This window comes from Marmota marmota, unplaced genomic scaffold, assembly GCF_001458135.2.
Source record: "Marmota marmota marmota unplaced genomic scaffold, marMar, whole genome shotgun sequence".
Taxonomy (NCBI): Eukaryota; Metazoa; Chordata; class Mammalia; order Rodentia; family Sciuridae; genus Marmota; species Marmota marmota.
This window is the reverse complement of record NW_026000164.1, coordinates 5482070-5501093: the sequence shown is the minus strand read 5'-3', so window position 1 is coordinate 5501093 and position 19024 is coordinate 5482070. Positions and strand designations below refer to the sequence as shown.

General features: G+C 38.0%; 1 protein-coding gene across 2 annotated transcripts in view; it reads left to right on the top strand.

Annotated features, from left to right (window-relative positions):
* Cntnap2 (contactin associated protein 2) overlaps window positions 1–19024 on the top strand; it is a 1898113-nt gene that overhangs the window by 1039590 nt on the left and 839499 nt on the right. For both annotated transcript variants that reach the window (XM_048786770.1, XM_015493731.2), the window contains one exon: window positions 18306–18477. In XM_048786770.1, coding sequence (XP_048642727.1) covers window positions 18306–18477 — 172 coding nt within the window. The remainder of the gene's footprint in view (window positions 1–18305; window positions 18478–19024) is intronic.

The window sequence follows — 19024 nt, the reverse complement described above, 5'->3', positions numbered from 1 at the left end:
CTTCCTTGAGGAACTAGTGCTTGAATTATTATATATATATATATATATATATATATATATATATATATGTGTGTGTGTGTGTATATATATACATACATACATATATAATTTATGGGTTTGAATACTTCTCGGCTATAAACACGTTTAAAACCTTTATGTAATTCTGATGGATTTTACCCTTTGTCATTACATATTAACCTTCCTTGTCTATATTGTTTTTTGTTTGCATTTAAAAGACATTTTCTCCCTTCATCCTCCTCAGGACTAGTGCTACTAGGGGATGGATGGTCTGCTCACTGATTTCACACTTTATCAATGCTTCCTCAGAATAAAACAAGGAGATAGATATTATTATTCTATTTTAGAGATAAGGAAAAACTGTGAGGCACAAAATTTTAAGAAACTTAATAAAATAACGTCTGTTAAGCAAGAATCAAAAGCAGACCCTCCAGCCCTGGAGCCCAATCCTTTCCACACACTGGTGCGGATGTTGATATTATAAATCAAATCCAGTCTGCTCAGCACTGTTTGATACATAATACCATTGTAGTTACTCTATTTTATTTTTTTAAATACACATTTGCCTTGTTTATCTTTGTCAGTTCTTTTAATTTCAACTTTTCTTTGTTTTAGTCTTTGAGGCGTGCTTCTTCAAAATAGTACATGGATAGATCTTTTAAAAATTCAATATTACCATCTGTCTTTTCAAGGTGATAGTTATTGATGTTAACTATTGTTCTACCTTTCAGTTTTGCTTTATTTTGTTCTTTTTATTCCTTTCTCTCATTTTGAGGTTAATCAATCATTTTAAAAAACCTATTGCATCATTGTTTTAAAATATATATTTTCTATATTAGCTATTTGGTGAGTTATCTTGATTTTTTTCATAAGTACTTGTCACACTCCACCATCCCATGACACCTTGACCTTCCTCCTAGGTGTGATTCTAATCATTTCACTTCTGGACCCTCCTGGGTCCTGCCCTCAGTTCTACCTCCCTGGTCAGCTCCACTGTCCCTGCATTTGGCTTTCTGTGGTCAGTGAGCGCTCAGAGTGTCCTATGTCTGCTGGTGTCTGTGGCACCTTGCGTGATTCCCCTTTCTGGACTTGATTCCTTTATCTTGGACAGTTTTTGTCTAGATATGTCAGTGGTAAATTGCTTCTATTTTTAATTTGTAATTTCAAAAATTTTCAAATTTTGTCATCTGAAAGTTTCTTCCTATTTGAGTGGTTTGATATACAGTTCTGGGTCTGATGTTCATTTTCTTTCAATACTTTGCATGCGTTACTTTTCTGGATTCTGCCCTTGGTTTTGGGTTGTGCTGAATAGTTTTCTGTCTGCTTTTGTTTTGCTCCTTATGCCTAATTTCTTCCTGGTTTCTGGCTACTTTGAAGCCCCAGTGTTCTGCTGTGCCACTGTGCTATCTCTGTGACTAGATTGCCTTTTCACAAATTTTGTTTCATAATTATTGCTCTCCCTGAATCTGATTTTTTTTATCAGTTCTGGAACATTCTGGGACATTATGTCTTTAATTGCTTTTCCACCATTCACTCTTTTCTATCCCTTTGAAATTCCAATTATGTTAGAATTCATTTCCATCCTCCATTTGGAGGATGTTTTCAGTCCTTGTTTTATTTCTTGACCACGTTCTGAGTCTCCCGTATAGTTTCACTTTATGAATTCACTGTAGCTTGTCTCATCTGCTTAACACAACTAATGTGTTTTTAATTGCAATAATACATTTTTCATTCCTAGGGGGTCTATGTGGTCCTTTACTAACTCTGACTAGTCCTTTTCATATGATCTCATTCTTTTCCTATGTGTTTTTTGAATCGTTTTATTTCTTTAAATAATTGCTGAATTCTTTACCCTATTCTCCGTCCTAAAGTGGGTGTGAAATCCATGGGGGCCAGATTTTCTGTGATATTCTTTCTGAGTCTTGTTCATCCTGTAGATGTTCCTCTACATACACCTCTTCACACCCCCTGCAAGTCCAAGCACCGTGAGTTGAAAATGTATCCAATACAGCCTCACTTAGCCCTGCCCCACACGGCGAGTACAGGTCATTCACACTGATCGATGGCTGACCAGCAGCTGTGGGGCCCCGCTGCTACCTAGATCACAAGAGCGTCATACCTCATGTTGCTAGTCCTGTTAGGGCTTGGACAAGAAGTGTCCCCCAGAAAGCTCACGTGTTACCCACTGCAGGGATGCCAAGAGGTAAAATGATTCGGTCATGAGAACTGCAGCCCCATCCATAGACGAATCCATTTGACGATTAGTAATTTGAATGGACAGTTGGGTGGTAGCTCTAGGCAGGTGGGGCATGGCTGGAGGAAGTAGGTCACTGGGGGCATATCCTGAGGATTATATTTTATCCCTGGCTCCTTGCTGTCTTGAGCAGTAACTGCTCCCTGACTGGCATGAAGCGAGTAGATTTCCTCTACCACGCCCTACTGCCATGATGTTCTTCAGGCCCAGAACCATGGAGTCAGCCAATCAGAGACTGAAACATCTGAAACTCGGAGTGCAAAATAAAATTCTCCTCTTCCAAGTTGGCCGTGTCAGGTATTAGAAAACGCTAACACACCCTGGAAAGGTTAAAAATTAAAAATTTGAAATAAAGTGTCTATGAATATATATATCACTTTTTTACCACTATAAACAAAAAATCCTAAATCAAACCACCTTAAGTAGGAGACTGTACGTGTTTTCTAGTGATTTTGTGTTTTTGGATTTTGAGTTCAAATTTCTTAGGGTTTTCTCTTCAGGAATCCTATAATTCCAAGTCAATCCAGGGAAGATTTCTGTTTTACTTTAAATGATAGTGGCTTGGAAATACTTTTTTAAAAAACTTCTTGACTTGGGCGTTATACCCTATAGTCAGTGTAAACTTTAAAGCCATTATTTAGTTCAGTAATTCCATGGCTTATTCTTGGAAACAGCATGTCTTATTTTTATTTTTATTTCCAGAGGTCAGGAAAAGAAAGACAAATTTTCTAGTCAGTGCTCTTTGCTGACTAGTGAATCTTTATCTACTACCTGCTTCACTGAAACTTAAAGCAATTTTAGGGCTTGTGTGGTGTGGAGGTGGGGATGGTTCTGATTTTTTGCCTACAACCACTACTTGATTTCTAATGCTACCTGACCTTTAAATTCCAAACTCTTGCATACAAAGATGGGCAAATATCTGCTGAATACTAATAGCTCAGCATGCTCGTAATGGCACTTCAGCTTTCCTCTTTCCTTTTCCCTTGACATCTGAAAGCTTCCTCTGACTTATTGGAAGCTCAGATATGTAATTTAGAGTGTATATGGTACATTTTACCTAGCATTTCTGGGGGTTTGGAATGGGAAAACTCTCCAGGCTCTCACAGTACCTTGTAATAGGAAATAGAACTTTTTAGGGATTATTGTTTCTGTCTCTTTCCTAAATATTCTAAAATGCAATAGTATTGAGTGGTATTTTGAAATAAATCATCTCATATCAGAAAGCTTGTAATAAAAATCTTATAGAAACTTACAATGAAAATTTGAGAGATGGTTGACATTTTTAGAATGTTTTCATATATACAAAGCCATTATTAAAGATAACAGAATAGAGAGTGTCAGTGTTTGGGAAAAAAAAAAATATTAAAGGGCTTTGTGATCAGTGAAATTCATAGCTGCTTTGGTGTCATTTTACCTTCAAACTCTAGAGCCACACTTCACTGATGAACTTGGCAACATTTTTCCAGCATAACAAAAGCATCTTCTTTATATCAAGCACGGACTTTTATCATCTGCAAAGGTCAGATCAAGAGCAATGATAATGGCAAAAACAATGAGGAAAATCAAAACAAAGGGAAGCCAAGGAAGAGGAGGAGGGGCGGGTCAGACATTCCTGTTCTGAGCCAAGAAAACAATGTGAGGGAGACAGAGGCAGAGCACGGAGCCCACACAGAGCCGCTGGCTGGCCAGGTCGGCACACAGGCTGAGCCTCCGGATCTGGCTTTGCCGAGCATTCAAAGTGAACTTCCAGAATCTCAAAATCTGTAGTCATAGTTAGCAGTATCCCCAAACCAACAAACCATGCTTACTTCCTAACTAGGTTAGGTTATCCACCTTGCAGATAATGGAGTTGCTAGTTCATATTCAGATTTTAGATTTTCATTTTTTTTTTAAGAAGGGAGAGCCCTCCCCCAAAGTATTCAGAAAATGTGTAGACTTTCAAAATGACATATTCATGAGGCTATTTTCTAAGTTTCTTTCAATAGAGTAAAAAAATAATCTCTCAAATACAAAGTACAAGTTATGTGATTCAAGTGGACTCTAAGGTCAGGAGTAGAGCTGATTGGTGACTGTGGTGACTGCTGGCGTCCATCATTGTACTAGGTGCTATTCATAGGGAGTTTTACTAAATGTCAATAAAAACCATAAAAATCGAGTTTCCCTGCCTTTGAACTGAAAAGCCTGAGTTGAGTAAGACAGGACAGGTGGGTCAGTCCAGGTCACAACTAACGCATGAAGGACCAAGTTCCAAACCCTGCTGGCCATTCTGTACCCACACTCCTGACCTCCAGGATGGCGCTTCTCAGCATATGCTTAATTCTCTAGTGATTAACAAGCTGCTTATCCTCATAAGGAAGAAACAGTAAGACAATATTATTATATTTTCTGACTGTATCTTCCTGTGTATCAGATGTACTAGCCATTTATGGTCATTAGGAATTAAAGTTATCAGATGCTGAAGTCTTTTATTTTGTAGTTTGCATTTTACAACACAGAAAATGCAAAGAAACTACATGAAAATGTCAAAATATGCAGTTTGATCATTCTGTTCTTCCTTCTAGTGTGGCCCAGGGCCAACTTGAGTTTTTAAAATCATGTTATATAATTCTGTTTGCAAATTGCTAACCATCCCAATTTGTCAAAATTCTAGTCTGCTTCTCTAATTTCCTGTGATCTTGTAAATTCCGTTAGGTTTACTGCAAGATACTCAAAAATATATCCACTGTCTTTTTTTAAAAAAAAAATATTTTTAGTTGTAGGTGGACTCAATACCTGTATTTTGTTTATTTAGTTTTTGTTTTGTTTTAATGTGTGCTGGGGAGCGAACCTCGTATGGCACACATGCTAGGCAAGCACTCTCCCACTGAGTCACAACCCCAGCCATCGAGTATCTTTTTTTATAATTTTTTATTGTTGCATTTTAATTATTCAAAATTGTGTTTTTTGTTGTCACATGACTGTAACATAATTGGATAAATTTCACTTCCCAGAACCTCTCTTCCTCCCTTCCTAAGACTCCTTTCTTCTACCCCAGTGATTTCCCTTCTACTGTCAATACTTCACTTTTCAGAAAAGAAAATTTAATGCAGAAGTCACATTTAAGGTTTCTTTTTTCCTTTTATTTATACTTAACAGTAGAATGTATTTTGACATATCATACACACCTGGAGTGTAACTTCACATTCTTGTGGTTGTACATGATGTTGAGTTACACTGGTCACATATTCATGTGTGAACATAGGAAAGTCATGTCTGATTAAATCAATTGTCTTTCCTATTCCCATCCTGTTCCCTTCCCTTTGTTCTGCTTTGTCTAATCCAATGAACTTCTATTCTTCCTTACCCTGGCCTTGTTGTATGTTATCATCTAGGTATCAGAGAGAATATTTGGCCTGTGGTTTATTTATGGTTGGCTTATTTCACTTAGAATGATTGTCTCTAGTTCCATCCATTTACAGCAAATGCCATAATCTCATTTTCTTTAAGCCTGAGTAATAGTCCATCATGTATATATAACACGTTTTCTTTATCTATTCATCTGTTGAAGGGTACCTAGGTTGGTTCCATAGCATAGCCTTTGTGAATTGAGCTGCAAAAAATATTGATGTGGCTGCATCAATATAGTATGCTAACTTAAAATCCTTTGGGTGTATACCTAGAAGTGGTATAATTGGTCAAATGGTGGTTTCATTCCAAGATTTCTGAGAAATCTCAATACTGTTTTCTGGAGTAATTGCACAAATTTGCAGTCCCACTAGCAATGTATGAGTGAACCATTTTTCCCACATCCTCTCCAACATTTATTGTTACTTGTATTCTTAAGAATTGCCATTCTGACTGGAGTGAGATAGAATTTTAGTGTAGTTTTAATTTGCATTTCTATAATTGCTAGAGATATTAAAGATTTTTTTTCATATATTTGTTGACCATTTGTATTTCTTTTTTTGTAAGGTACCTGTTAAGTTTCTTTGTCTATTTATTGATTGGGTTATTTTGAGGGGCTTTTTTGGTGTTTAGTTTTTGAGTTCTTTGTATTATATGGAAATTAATGCTCTATCTGATGGGCAGATGGCAAAGATTTCTTCCATTCTGTAGGCTCTCTCTTTACATTCTTGATTGTTTCCTTTGCTGTGGAGAAGATTTTCAGTTTGACACCATTCTGTTTATTGATGTTATTTAATTTTAGTTCTTGCATTTTAGGAGTCTTATTGAGGAAGTCAGTTCCTAAGCTGACATGATGGAGAGTTGGGCCTCCATTTTTTTCAAGTAGGCAAAGGGTCTCTGGTCTAATTTCTAGGTCCTTACTCCACTTCGAATTGAATTTTGTGTCAGGTTAGAGGAGTTCAATTTCTACTACAAATTAATTTCCAGTTTTCCCAATGCTGTTTGTTGAAGAGACTATCTTTTCTCCAATGTCTGTTTGTGGTGCCTTTGTCTAGTATGAAACAACTCTATGTGATTTTATCTCTGTGTCTTCTATTCTGTTCCATTGGTCTTCATGTCTGTTTTGGTGCCAAGACCATGCTGTTTTTGTTACTAGAGTTTAGCAGTATAACTTAGGGTCTGGTATTATGGTGTTTCCTGCTTCACTTTTCTCACTAAGGATTGCTTTGGCTATTCTTGCCCTCTTATTTTTCCCAATGAATTTCATTTTCATTTTTCTATGAAGAATATCATTGTCATTTTAATGTTACATTAAATTTAATCACATTAAATCTGTATAGCCCTTTGGTAGTATGGCCATTTTGACAATATTAATTCTTCTTAGCCAAGAGCATGGGAAATCTTTCCATCTTCTAAGGTTTTCTTCAATTTCTTTCTTTAGTGTTCTGCAAGTTTTCATTGTAGAAGTCTTTCACCTCTTTTGTCAGATGATTTCTAAGTATTTTTTTTTTTGAGGCTATGTGAATAGGATAGTTTTCGTAATTTCTCTTTCAGTTGATTTATCATTGGAATATAGGAATGCAACATCTACTCTCTACATGTTAAGCCAATTTGGGTATATATTTATATTTTGCATATCATGTGAGTAGTATGAAGACAGAAAGGAAGACACATAATTTTATTTGAAACTATTGATTTACTAACAAAAATATCTATATTTTATAATAATATATGGAAGCTCGTATATGATAAAGCATTCTAGCTAATATATGCATATTTAAAATATTATAAACTCTCTGGTCAAATAAATTATATATTTAAATAGATAAAATTAATTGATTTAAAATATACCATTTAAAAATTATTTAAAAAAATATATGTCACCATGATCTGAAAATTATTTTACACTTATTTCTGCATTTGGAAAACCAGTTCATTACAGGGAGAGAAAGACCCTGAACATTTTTAAAAATCTTATGAATCTACTTTTTTTGAATAAATAAGTCTCTTGAGCAGGAGGGAAACCTGAGCAGATCAGGCTTTTGGGTAAGGCCAGAGACGGATGGAAGTGGGTCGTGGAGAAGCTGACAGTCTGGGTTCGGATGGCTATGAGAAGACGGAGAGCTACTGACAAGGTAGAATTGACGTGTGTGATGCATGTGGGGAGTGAGGACAGGAGCAAGAGGTGGGATGACTCTTGTTGACTAACCCGCACAACTCTAGAGATGGAGAGATCGAGAGTAAGGCTTCTGAATGACTGCTGACATGGGGACAATGACCGAATACCATCTGGGAACAGGAACTGTGCATCTTGAGTTTTTAACTTGCGAGGCATTTAAATGGAGAAGGTCAGAGAAACTTTGGCTACATTAGTCTGGAGCTTGGATGGAAGCTATAGACACAGATATGATTAGTGATGTCCTCACATGGCTGATGGGTGAAGCCCTGGGTTTGGATAAGGCACCTCTAGGGACCGTCTATCAGGCAGGCAGAGCGAGCCCAGGGTGAGTTTGAGGAACTTCCACACTTATATGTGAGAAAGAAAGACTGAACTGACAGTGCCACAAAAGTAGAAAGAAAACCCTAGACAGTGTACTACTTTGGGAGCCAAAGACAGAGAAGTTATCAAGAAGAGAGAGTGGCCTTCTGAAGCTCTTCTGTCACCACCATTTCATTTGTTTGGGTGGAACAGCAGCAACACTGTTTTCAATGGAACTATGTCCGGGTTTCTGAAGCTTATCTTCCTCTCCAGATTGTAGCAATCTTGGGGACAAAACAATGCATTGTTAGGTGTTTAATAAATGCCACGAGGATTGCCTTACCTCAGCAGTTTACATGTAAGCCACATGCCAGAATCCTCTAAGCAATCACCTTATAGATATATTCTTACTGCGTTCACAACATCTGCCTGGCTAGCATATAATACTTTGCCCATTGTCCAGGTAAATGAATCAGGAACACAGCATCAGTTGATACAAGATCAAAAAGTTGATAGAGGCAAAATTCTGAGCCTTATATCTTATGCTCATCCAGTACAGGTAAACAGGAAATGTGATGCATGTGAGTAACTGAATTTGAAAAAGGGCAGCAAAATGTGTGATGTCATTTATTGTTAAAATTAAGTGATTAAAAATTACCTTCAAGGGATTGTGGTCTCTACTGCTGGTAAACCAGTGCTGGACAAGGGAGAGGTGAGGTCACTGTGCCCCATCTCAGCCCGCCCACATCTCAGACACCCCTTTTCTCTCCATCTGTTATTTGTGTCCTTCTTCTACAGTGTCCAGATGGTCCTCAATGATCTACCCGCTGAGCCGAGGTCAAACACCCCCGCCCTCCTCCGTGTCAAAGATCCACTGATTGAACTTGTTAAGCCAAGCTCTTAGGGCAATCTTGGTTTAATAAGTCCTTTGGTCTCTGACACTGACGACCCACCTTTTATTCCTTCCTTCCTACCCTTCTTAGTTTTCCTCCTACCTCCTCCTCAGTTTTCTCCCTGCTCCCCTCTGATACCCAGATGATTTCTGAAGCTGCAGCCCAGCTGTGGCTTTCTGTGCTCAGCGAGCCACACAATTTCTTCAGGCAATTTTTCTGCCTCACAGCACGACGCCTGAACCTTTCTCCAGTCCTAGCCTCTCCGGTGACTCCAAGATGTGAATATCAACTGTGGATTGAGCGTTTATCTTAGACACCCTAAAGGTCCTTCAGACGTGAAAGGCCCTCTCTGGAGTCATGAGAGCCCCTCCCACCCTGGGCCCCTTTGGGTCCCACTCCTTTTAGACCTGAGGCTCCTCCTGTGTCTCCCCCACTGACAGAGGCAGCTGGACTCTAAGCACCATCCCAGATGTTTCTTTGTACAGTTCCAGGACCAGAAGGTCCTGGTATCTTCCTGTCATCCCCTTCCGCTTCCCTGGCATATTCCAGATAAGCCAGTGGGGAGGGGGCGTGTTATTTAGCCAGTAGTCAGGGAAGGTCTCTCTGCAGGTAGTCTCTCCCTGAAGGCTCTGAGGGAGGGAAGGTGGACACTGAGCATCCCTCACTCCAGGATGAGAATGCAGATTTGTTCGTGCACCTGGTTGGTCCCCTGACCAATACAGAGGCACCAGAAAGTCCCGAACTGAGGCAGATCATGTGGTGAAAAATGTATTATTGTTGTTGGTCCAGAATTAATAGACACCTTTCACCATACACGTCTCCCAGATAGCCCACAGATTGTTCTCCGATGAGTCAAGTGGAGATTTTCATATGCAAATTTGATCTCAGCAAATCTTAAGGATACACTGGGATCCCCACTCTCATGAAGTGACTGTACTAGAGGGTAGAGAAGAACATGCTCAGAACACACACGTGCACATAAGTAAACAAATGCAACAAATTCAGATCATGACAACTTGGGGCAAATTCTACTGCAAGAAATAAGTCCTTGACGAAACAGAATGAGAGAATTGGTGGAATAATTTTAAATAGAGTGGTCTGGGAAGACCCTTCTTGGAAAAGTGATCTTTGAGCAGACCTGACTCAAGAGAATGTCAGCTGTGAAAAGTACAAGGAATGTTCCCGGCAGGAAGGGCTAGGAACTCAGGTAGGAAATTGGCAAAGTAGTGTGTGAAAACAGGGCAGAACCGTTTCTAGATGTGATAAATGTTTAAATTGTGTATCAAGGGGAAATCAAGCTTGTGTACAATTTCCCTGTAAGTATTTGCTTTATTAGTATTGTTTTAATTTTTGCACCTATAGGATATTCTAATAATTGTTATGGTTTAGGATCTCTCTGTGTATAAATCTGGTTAAGAGGGATATGAATTTAAGCTTAAATGGTAGTCAGAAATAAGAATATTTGTCTTTTAAGGCCACAACATTCAGCTTGGTTTAATAAATTCAATTATTCACATCAAGCGTCCCATACCCCTGAGAGGTCTGGTACAAAAAAGACTGAGAGATGTTCTTCAGTGACCTGGAAGTCATCACAACCCGAGAAAGAAGGATTCCACTGACATTCCATGGGAATTGAGTGCAGTTACATTGGAATCAATTTAATCTAAACTAGGGTTCTTGGTTGACAGAAGAAGAGAGAGCATACACTACCACGGTACACACATTTTTAAAGGTATTTTTTTGTTTTTGCTAATTTAAAACTTATAAAAAGCTACAGTACAAGTATAAAGGCCACTGGTATAACCTTCACTCAGATAATTCTGTTCAAGTTTTCCTAATCCTCCAACAGCATACTTTACAGAAGAAGACCCTCTCTGGGACATCCGTCACACTCTGTTGTCCTGCCTCTCCAGCCTCTGTCAATCACAGGGCTGCCTCTGCAGCCCCTGCCACTTAGAATCAGATCTTCAATTGCTTCTTGGCTTCACAGCTCATTCCTAAAGATCTCAAGTCAGTCATTAGTAGACGGCCCCTCACCCTGCATTTGTCTGGTATTTCTTCATGGTTGGACTCGGCCCTTGTATTTTGGCATCAGTGTCAAAAGGCCACATCTTATTTTTCTCATTGCCTTCTGTCCAATTGGTCCTGTTCCCTGGGATGATCACTTGGATCACTTAATTGAAAAGCTGCCAGCCAAATTTCTTTACTATAGAGTGACCACCAACTCTTTTGAAATTAAAAATTATTTTTAAGGAGATTCTTTGAGAATTTGTTCCTTATTCAGCTTCCACCCACTCATTTGAGCACAAGTGGTACTTCCTGCCTAGATTTATTATTAATATAAAGGGTGAAAATGGTGACTTTTAATTCCAGTGTTTCTTTGACATGTATTAGTTTCCAGAGTGCAATAGAAATGACTTTCTAATTCCCCCATTGCTGCTCATTTTTGTGGAGGTGGGCTCATGGGTTCCTGAATGATTCACTGGGACATGACCTGAAGCTCTGTTTTCTTTCTTCCTTCCTCTTTCCATTTTTGATTGATAGTGAAAATATATGTTGGATGCTCAATTTTTATTTTTTTTTTTTTGCACTTAAATTGCCTGAATGTGGGCAGCAGAAACAATTGCAGGGTTTTCCGCATCATTCTGCCATGGTCCTGACATTCTTTAGGCATTTCTTTGCTTTATGATATAATAAAGTATTGCAGACTCATTGTACTTTCCCTGACCCAGTCCTGAAATCAGTCTGTTTCAGTTAGATATTCATCACTTTAACCAAAATACCTGACAACAACTTAAAGGGGGAGAAGTTTACCTTGGCTCCTGGTATCAGAGGTCTCAGGACATAGATGGCTGACTCCATTGCTCTGGGCCCAGAATGAGACAGCAAGTCATGGAGGAAGGATGTGGCAGAGGGGAGCTGCTCCCCTCATAGCAGCCAGGAAGCAGAGACACAGAGGGAGGAAGGGGCCCCGGGAAGATGCACCCTTCTAGGGCACAGCCCCATGACCCACCTGCTCCAGCCACGTCATACCTGCCTACAGTTACCACCCAGGCCATTCAAACTAGGATGGGCTGATTAGGTTACAGATCCCATAATCTATTGACTTTACCTCTAAACTTTCCTGAATTAACACAGGAGTTTGAAGGGACACCCCCATATTTAAACCATAACTGTCCTTTTTGAACGAGTCCTGGTTTTAGTTAGTAGTGGAGACAATATCTGGGCTACAGTGTTCATTGCTTCTGAGGTGACCCTGTTCCCCAACTGTCCCCAGTAGCCATGCAGTAGCCACATTCACAATTTTATCAGCATTTATTTCTATCTACACACAGAGAAAACCACAGATGGATGAAACGCCACCCTAAGCCCTCAGAGCTCAATCAGTCTCAGCATGTTCCACGTTTGTACCTTCCTTCTCTGACACTGAGGCTGGTTCCTGCTCTGCTCAATGTATTTATTTGTCCAGCCACACTGGGTGGGTGTCCCGTGTGGGACAGTCCCATGTGCTGGCTTCAGCCACTGCTGGCCCGCTTCCCGACTGGCCTTAACTCCCTGCTTGCTTGGACACCAGCCCCCAGGCGGGTCCTTTCCTGCCCTGATGAGTGGGGTTTCCACTGTGTTATTCAGGGAGGTTGAGTAAACAGTAGAGCTTAGTTAGTACACACTTTGTAGAGTCTTCCAAAACTGAATTGAAAGGAAGACACTACATGTTTTAAACATTCTAATGGCATTCCACCAGCCTCTGACTGACTTCTGAAATCTCCAAACTCTAAAATAATTGCACAAGGAGAAGCCTCGCATGCACATGGTTTTAGGCTTGTGAAGTTGCCAGCCCTGTGCCGGCTGTGTGTGTCCTGTTCCATCGGATTCACATTATACTTTACAACAGTTTAGATTGGCATTCTAATGTCTAAACAAATGTCGGCATGTTTCTCCCTGATGCATTTCTGAATTAAAATTTTAAAACCTTGAAAATGCATGGATTTCCTTTGTCAGCAAGAAGAACAATATACTGAGTGGACTTCAAATTGGATATGAAGTTTTTATCTGCTATGTTTTGAAACAGAAATCTTCAAACATGACAGTAAAGTAACATAATTACAGTGATCCTGTGAAGAGGGATGTTTTCCTGGTAGTGAGATGCAATTGAGACTGACAAGGTTACAGTTCTTTACATGGTGGTGGTTGTAACACATTGTCAACTTTTAGAACCCTGTAGTAATAATCCATATATAAATATTGTATTTTCATTCTGAATTTGTGGGTATAAATTTAAAGTTTTAAAGAAAATGTGGAAAATTTTTACCTCTGTGATCTATATTATTTTTCTACTAACTTGACAATTTTAGTTAAATTTTACTTCATTTCCATTTTATATCTTTTCATTTCTGACCCTGAAAATCCCAGCTGCAAATTTATAGCTCCAAATAGTCCTGCTATTAATCCACTAGGCAGGTTAAACCCTAAGTTTCAGAAAAGTGCCTACAAGAACCCCCAGATAATAATATGTTAGTATTTTTACTGAAATTATATTTGTCCATAAAGGAAACAAAACAGAATATAAATAATATGTTCTCCTCTATTTCAAAAGGAGTTGGAGCACCAGGAATTTTAGTCCAAAGACGGGAAGTCTTTAACTCATTGTTAACTATAAAGGAATTGCCTACATATGTCAGTTAATTTGTTTTGCAGGTCTGAGTAGAATTAATAATTTTATATTAATATTTGAGTTCTAATTCCTAAAAACTGAGAAAATGAGAGCAGATTTGTTCATTTTCATCTAAATCAGTTATCTCTTGGTGCATTGAATTGCCTCAAAACTTAGAAGTCCAACCCAGTAAGCATTTATTAACTCTTACTTTATTGGAGGAAGCCAGTGAGTCAGAAGCAGCTTAGCTGGGCAATTCTGTCTTGCAGTTACTAGAAAGGCTGCCACTAATGCCTCTCAGGGCTGCAATCTGAAGGTTGATCAAGATGGAGCCTCCACCTCATCTATCACCTGGCTGATAGTGGCCTGAATAACATTCATAAGAATCCCATTCAGTTTTCAGGGAATTCTATTGGAAGTACTACCACCAGCTTGCACTGAAAGGGACAGAGAAACAGAGGAGAATGTATTATTTATATTCTGTTTAGATTCCTTCCACATGAGTCCCTGTTCCTCAGATTGCTTGAGGGTTTCCTGACATAGGAACTGGTTCTCTTATAGTCAGTGATCCCAAAACTAAAGTGCAACCTCGAATGCCTTTTATTACTTGGCATTAGAAGCCAGCTAACACTGTGACTCTTCACTGTGACTTTGCAAAGGCCTGTTACACATGTCAGCATTGATTCATTGTGGGAGGGGACAATGCAAGACCCTAAGTACTATGAGGTATTTAAAGAACCATAGTTATAATGTGAAGATTTTATGGCCATACTAGATGTTGTTTGCCAGGTTTCACCCTCTAGCTCACGAAGATTCATGTCTCTTCAGTGTGTAAAGTGCATTCATCTTCTCCAAAAGCCTTCTAAAATTACATTTTATTAGAGCATCTGCCTAAAATCCAAATCAAGTCAGACCAAAATGAAGCTCCTAGGGAGTTCCAAGAGGATAGAAAGCTGTTTGGGTTCAGTGACTTGAATACAACTATTCAAGTTGGGTTCTCTAAAGACACGTGAACAGACACACACAAAGCGCACTACACCAGTAATAAATGCAAAGAGAAACCAATTTGTACACTTGGATTCAAAAGATGAAAATAAGATGTCTTGGACCATATCAGTTCTGAAATCTAGCCAGGCATATATTGGTTATTTCTTGATTAGGACTCAACCCTCCTCTTTCTCTGAAATGGTTTTCCATGACTCTTAGCTCTGCTCTTCATGTTCTTAGTTCTGCTACTCTAAGACATCCTTCACACGTGTGTGTGTGTGTGTGTGTGTGTGTGTATGCAAGAATTAAGAAATTCCCAGTCAACATGTATATACATACACACACACATATACACACATATATGCATATTCGTATATATCTTGCAGTCTGTGTTTGTAACTATAGTTTCCTGCACATAGAAGTTTGGGGCTCTCAAAGTCATTCTATTTTGAACCATCTCTGTTCCATTCAGTACAAGTTGGTGGTTGTACTACCAATAGAGTTCCCCTAAAAATGGATAGGATTCTAATGAATGTTATTCAAATTTGCTCCATTAAATAAAAGGCCATATCTATAATATCATAAAGATAAACTCTCCCCCTCCTTGGGCTTCTGGTCTATTAAGGTCTATTAAAATTATTAGAACTTCCATTGTTTAAAGTGTAGATGTGCTAGGTATACCGATAAGCTACTTAGAGGATTCTTTTGTATAAGTGGATTGCTTTCTGACATGCCACCTAATGTCTTTCTGAGGTCTTAATGAATTTTATGAATTTTACAGTCATATCTTTATACCATTGTTAGATAATGCTTTCCTGATATTTAATCATTGACTGGTAATTTCTTGATTCTTGCATTGTTTGCTATCTGAATAGAGTGATTAAAAAATAACATTTAACATTAAGTCCATCAGGACTTGGCTTCCTTAGATTTAGCATTTCTTCCTTAGTTTCTCTCTCTCTCTCTCTCTCTCTCTCTCTCTCTCTCTCTCTCTTTTCTTTTACTAAAAACACAAAGAAAGTATCAGATAGTACCTTTAATACTCTGCCTGGAAATATCCTCAGATTGAATACATAACTTAGTAAATACATCTTTTTTCTTTCCATATTATCATAGACAACAATGTTGCTAAAGTTCTCCCCACAACATAGCACAGGTCAAATTTTCTCCCATTTGCAATAACAATTTTCTCGCCTTCCTTTAAGCTACTACTAAAAATCTCCTCAAGAATGATTAGGATTCTGACCAACAGTTCTTCTAAAATCCATCCAGCTAACTTGCATATCTCAGCCCCTACATTGCTACCACATTTTTAGGACTTTGATACAATTTTTTTTCCAGTACTAAGCAACATACTCATTATTTCTTATTCCATAGCTAATCAACCCCCTCCCAATAAATTTACAACCATGGTTGTCTTTTCTTACTTGTCATGGACCTCTTCACGGGGCTGCTCAATGGCATAGTGGTGATTTTCCCGAGGTAGCAATCATGGAGACAAAATTGGAAACCAGCCTTGGAAGTGTCACGCATTGCCACTACATGTAATTTCCTGTTGTCCTCAGGGGATATCCTAATTCAAGGTGGAAGGGGTCTACAAAATGCTGCAGATACCAGCTGGGCAAGAATAAATGGAATCCATGTTAGAAACTTAAATAATAATACGAGAGAAAAGAACCCTATATTTATTTATTTATTGTTATTTTTAAGAACCCTATATTTAATGAATACATAGTATTTTGTCCCATAATTATCTTTTCTTAGAATATACCTTATGTAGGAAAATGAAAAGACTTGACAATTTCAAACTTGAAAATTATCAAGACCAAACAAAACATTGTTCTGGGAGACTTATAAAGCCTTGTTTGGTGAACTTAATTATGCCTAATTTGTAGTGATCAGTGTTTGTGCAGCTGCTTTGCTGAAGAAGCTCTGTTCCCCCAAATATATCAACTCTTTTTGGAATCTCACAAAGTTAGTGGGGACATTCAGAGACACCCTAGTAATCACAAGAGCAGAAACAAATGATAGTCTTGTTCTGAGAGGTTACTAAAGTTACAGCTGGATATTTTCTCTCTACTAAGTTTAGACATTAAGCCCCATTCAACTTTGTCTTGATTAAACAATTGAAAATCATATGTGTACATACAACTATTCTAATCAGCATTTTCCTAAAGGGACTAAATCAATGCAAATTTTTTTTTTAAAATGTGACTCAGAAGAAAATACCCACACACATGTGTGCACACACAAAACATATATTGATATTGAAATGGAGCCTCTGATTTTTAAAGTCAAGAAGTTAATTTAAATATAATCTTACTTTTATGTAGTACTGCATCGATGGAAAAGAATATATATCTTTGTGGTTAACCCTTAAAGGAGATTCAAATAACAGAATTAGACTTTAAATATTGCACTTGTTAGTTAAGTGGGAAAAGAGGTTTCTATTATACTATACTATTACTCCTAGTTAAAGAGACTAGGACATTTTCAAAAATTTCTTAATGGCCCATTTTTGTTTTTGTTGAAAATTCACTTTTACTTTTCTAATGGGATATGTTGTTCTAACCCATTCTGTACAAAGGTTTTTTTTTTCCCCCTACAAATATAATATTGGATGAAGTGAATTTATAAATAACTTCAGATTCAAAAGCAGACTAATTAGTACATTTTCAATTCTTCAAGCCTGCAAATTTGGTATTTTAGGGACCATTGTAAAAAGTGGAAACTTTTGGGACTTTCTGAAGACACTTAATGGAATCTAGCAAAATCATTCCCGATGGCCCACAAATTCTCTGTGTAATAGAATTATAACTTTTGTCTATTGAAAAAGCATAATTGTAATTGCTTAGCAGTATTACTTTAAAGTTGTTTATCAATAAAAATCTTACTCTCTCCATTCCCTTGTAACATCAACACTATTTACTGAGGGTTTCTTCTTTTTGTCTCAGTGTTCAGTCTCTTTTAATTTTAGGTCTGTTATCATTTATAAAAACCATACTGCAGTAGTTAGCTTCTATAAGATGGATATTCATAACAGGATGCTGGTCGTTTGTCAGAATTTATGTCTCTATAATGTTCCTTTGCATTTTATAAATTGGGAAATCATTTGTGATGCAACTATGTCTTTGCATCAAGTTGCACATTGACTCATAAAAGAAATCCACTTTATTGATTTATATCACTTTCTGACATATGAATGAAAGGCCCAATCAATCCTGTTAAGAAAATGGGAGTAAATGCTGAAGGTAGAGGAGAAAGGAGGTGGATAGTTGAGAAAACCTGAAGTTTGGTGTCTTCTTCTCAGGTCAGGCTCAGGTGAGGACATGTAATAGTGACCTTGAAATGCCAGAGGGACAGAGAAATTGTCATAGTAAGAAAGACATCAAAAGAGAACTTTAGAATAATAGTTGATCCCAGAGACAGGTGTTCACCATTATAGTCATCTCCAGCTTCTTCCCCTGAATCACCTCACACTCTCAAGGAGCTCACTCTTCTGTGACAGGCACCATGAAGCAACATTCCAAGAAGCACAGCATTTGGGTGCAACAGCTATGGCAGGTAGCACACCCACGAGGATCTGAGTAATGCATGCCGGACATTGATGTTAACATTTCCATTTCTTCTGTTTCACAGGTTTTCTGAACCAGATGAATAACTCAAGTCACTCTGTTCTTCAGCCTTCATTCCAAGGATGCATGCAGCTTATCCAAGTGGATGACCAACTTGTAAATCTGTATGAAGTGGCACAAAGGAAGCCGGGAAGTTTTGCAAATGTCAGCATCGACATGTGCGCCATCATAGACAGGTAAGTCTGTTCAGCCTACCTCAAGTGGAACAAACTTTACCAAGGCATTCCTTGGTTGTACAGCAAGTGAAATGCCCAGAAAAAAAAGTTAAAAAAAAAGAATGAAAGAAAGAAAAACAAAAAATGGGTGAACTAGGAATTGTCACTTGCAATGCCTATTAAGTATATTTGTGACATTGATATCATTGATAAGAGAATTATATCTACATGTGTGTGTGTATGTGTGAGTGTGTATTATAATGTCACTTTAGTGCATCAGTCTGCTTCAGAGAATATGAGCATCGTGCAAATACTTTTGCAAGCAACAGCTAGGTTATGGTAGATCTCTGACACGTCATTTGAACATTTTCTCCTTGTCTTGATCATGATTTGACCTCAGCATATCATCCCCTCCAAAGACACTGCAAAGAAAAAAAGATAAAACATTATAAGATGTTTCTGGACAAATGAGGATTCATTAATGCAAAATATTTCAAATAATTCATTCTGTTTACAAAATGTGTGCATAGAAATATTACAATATCTAGTCTGTTTCAAATTTTTTCAA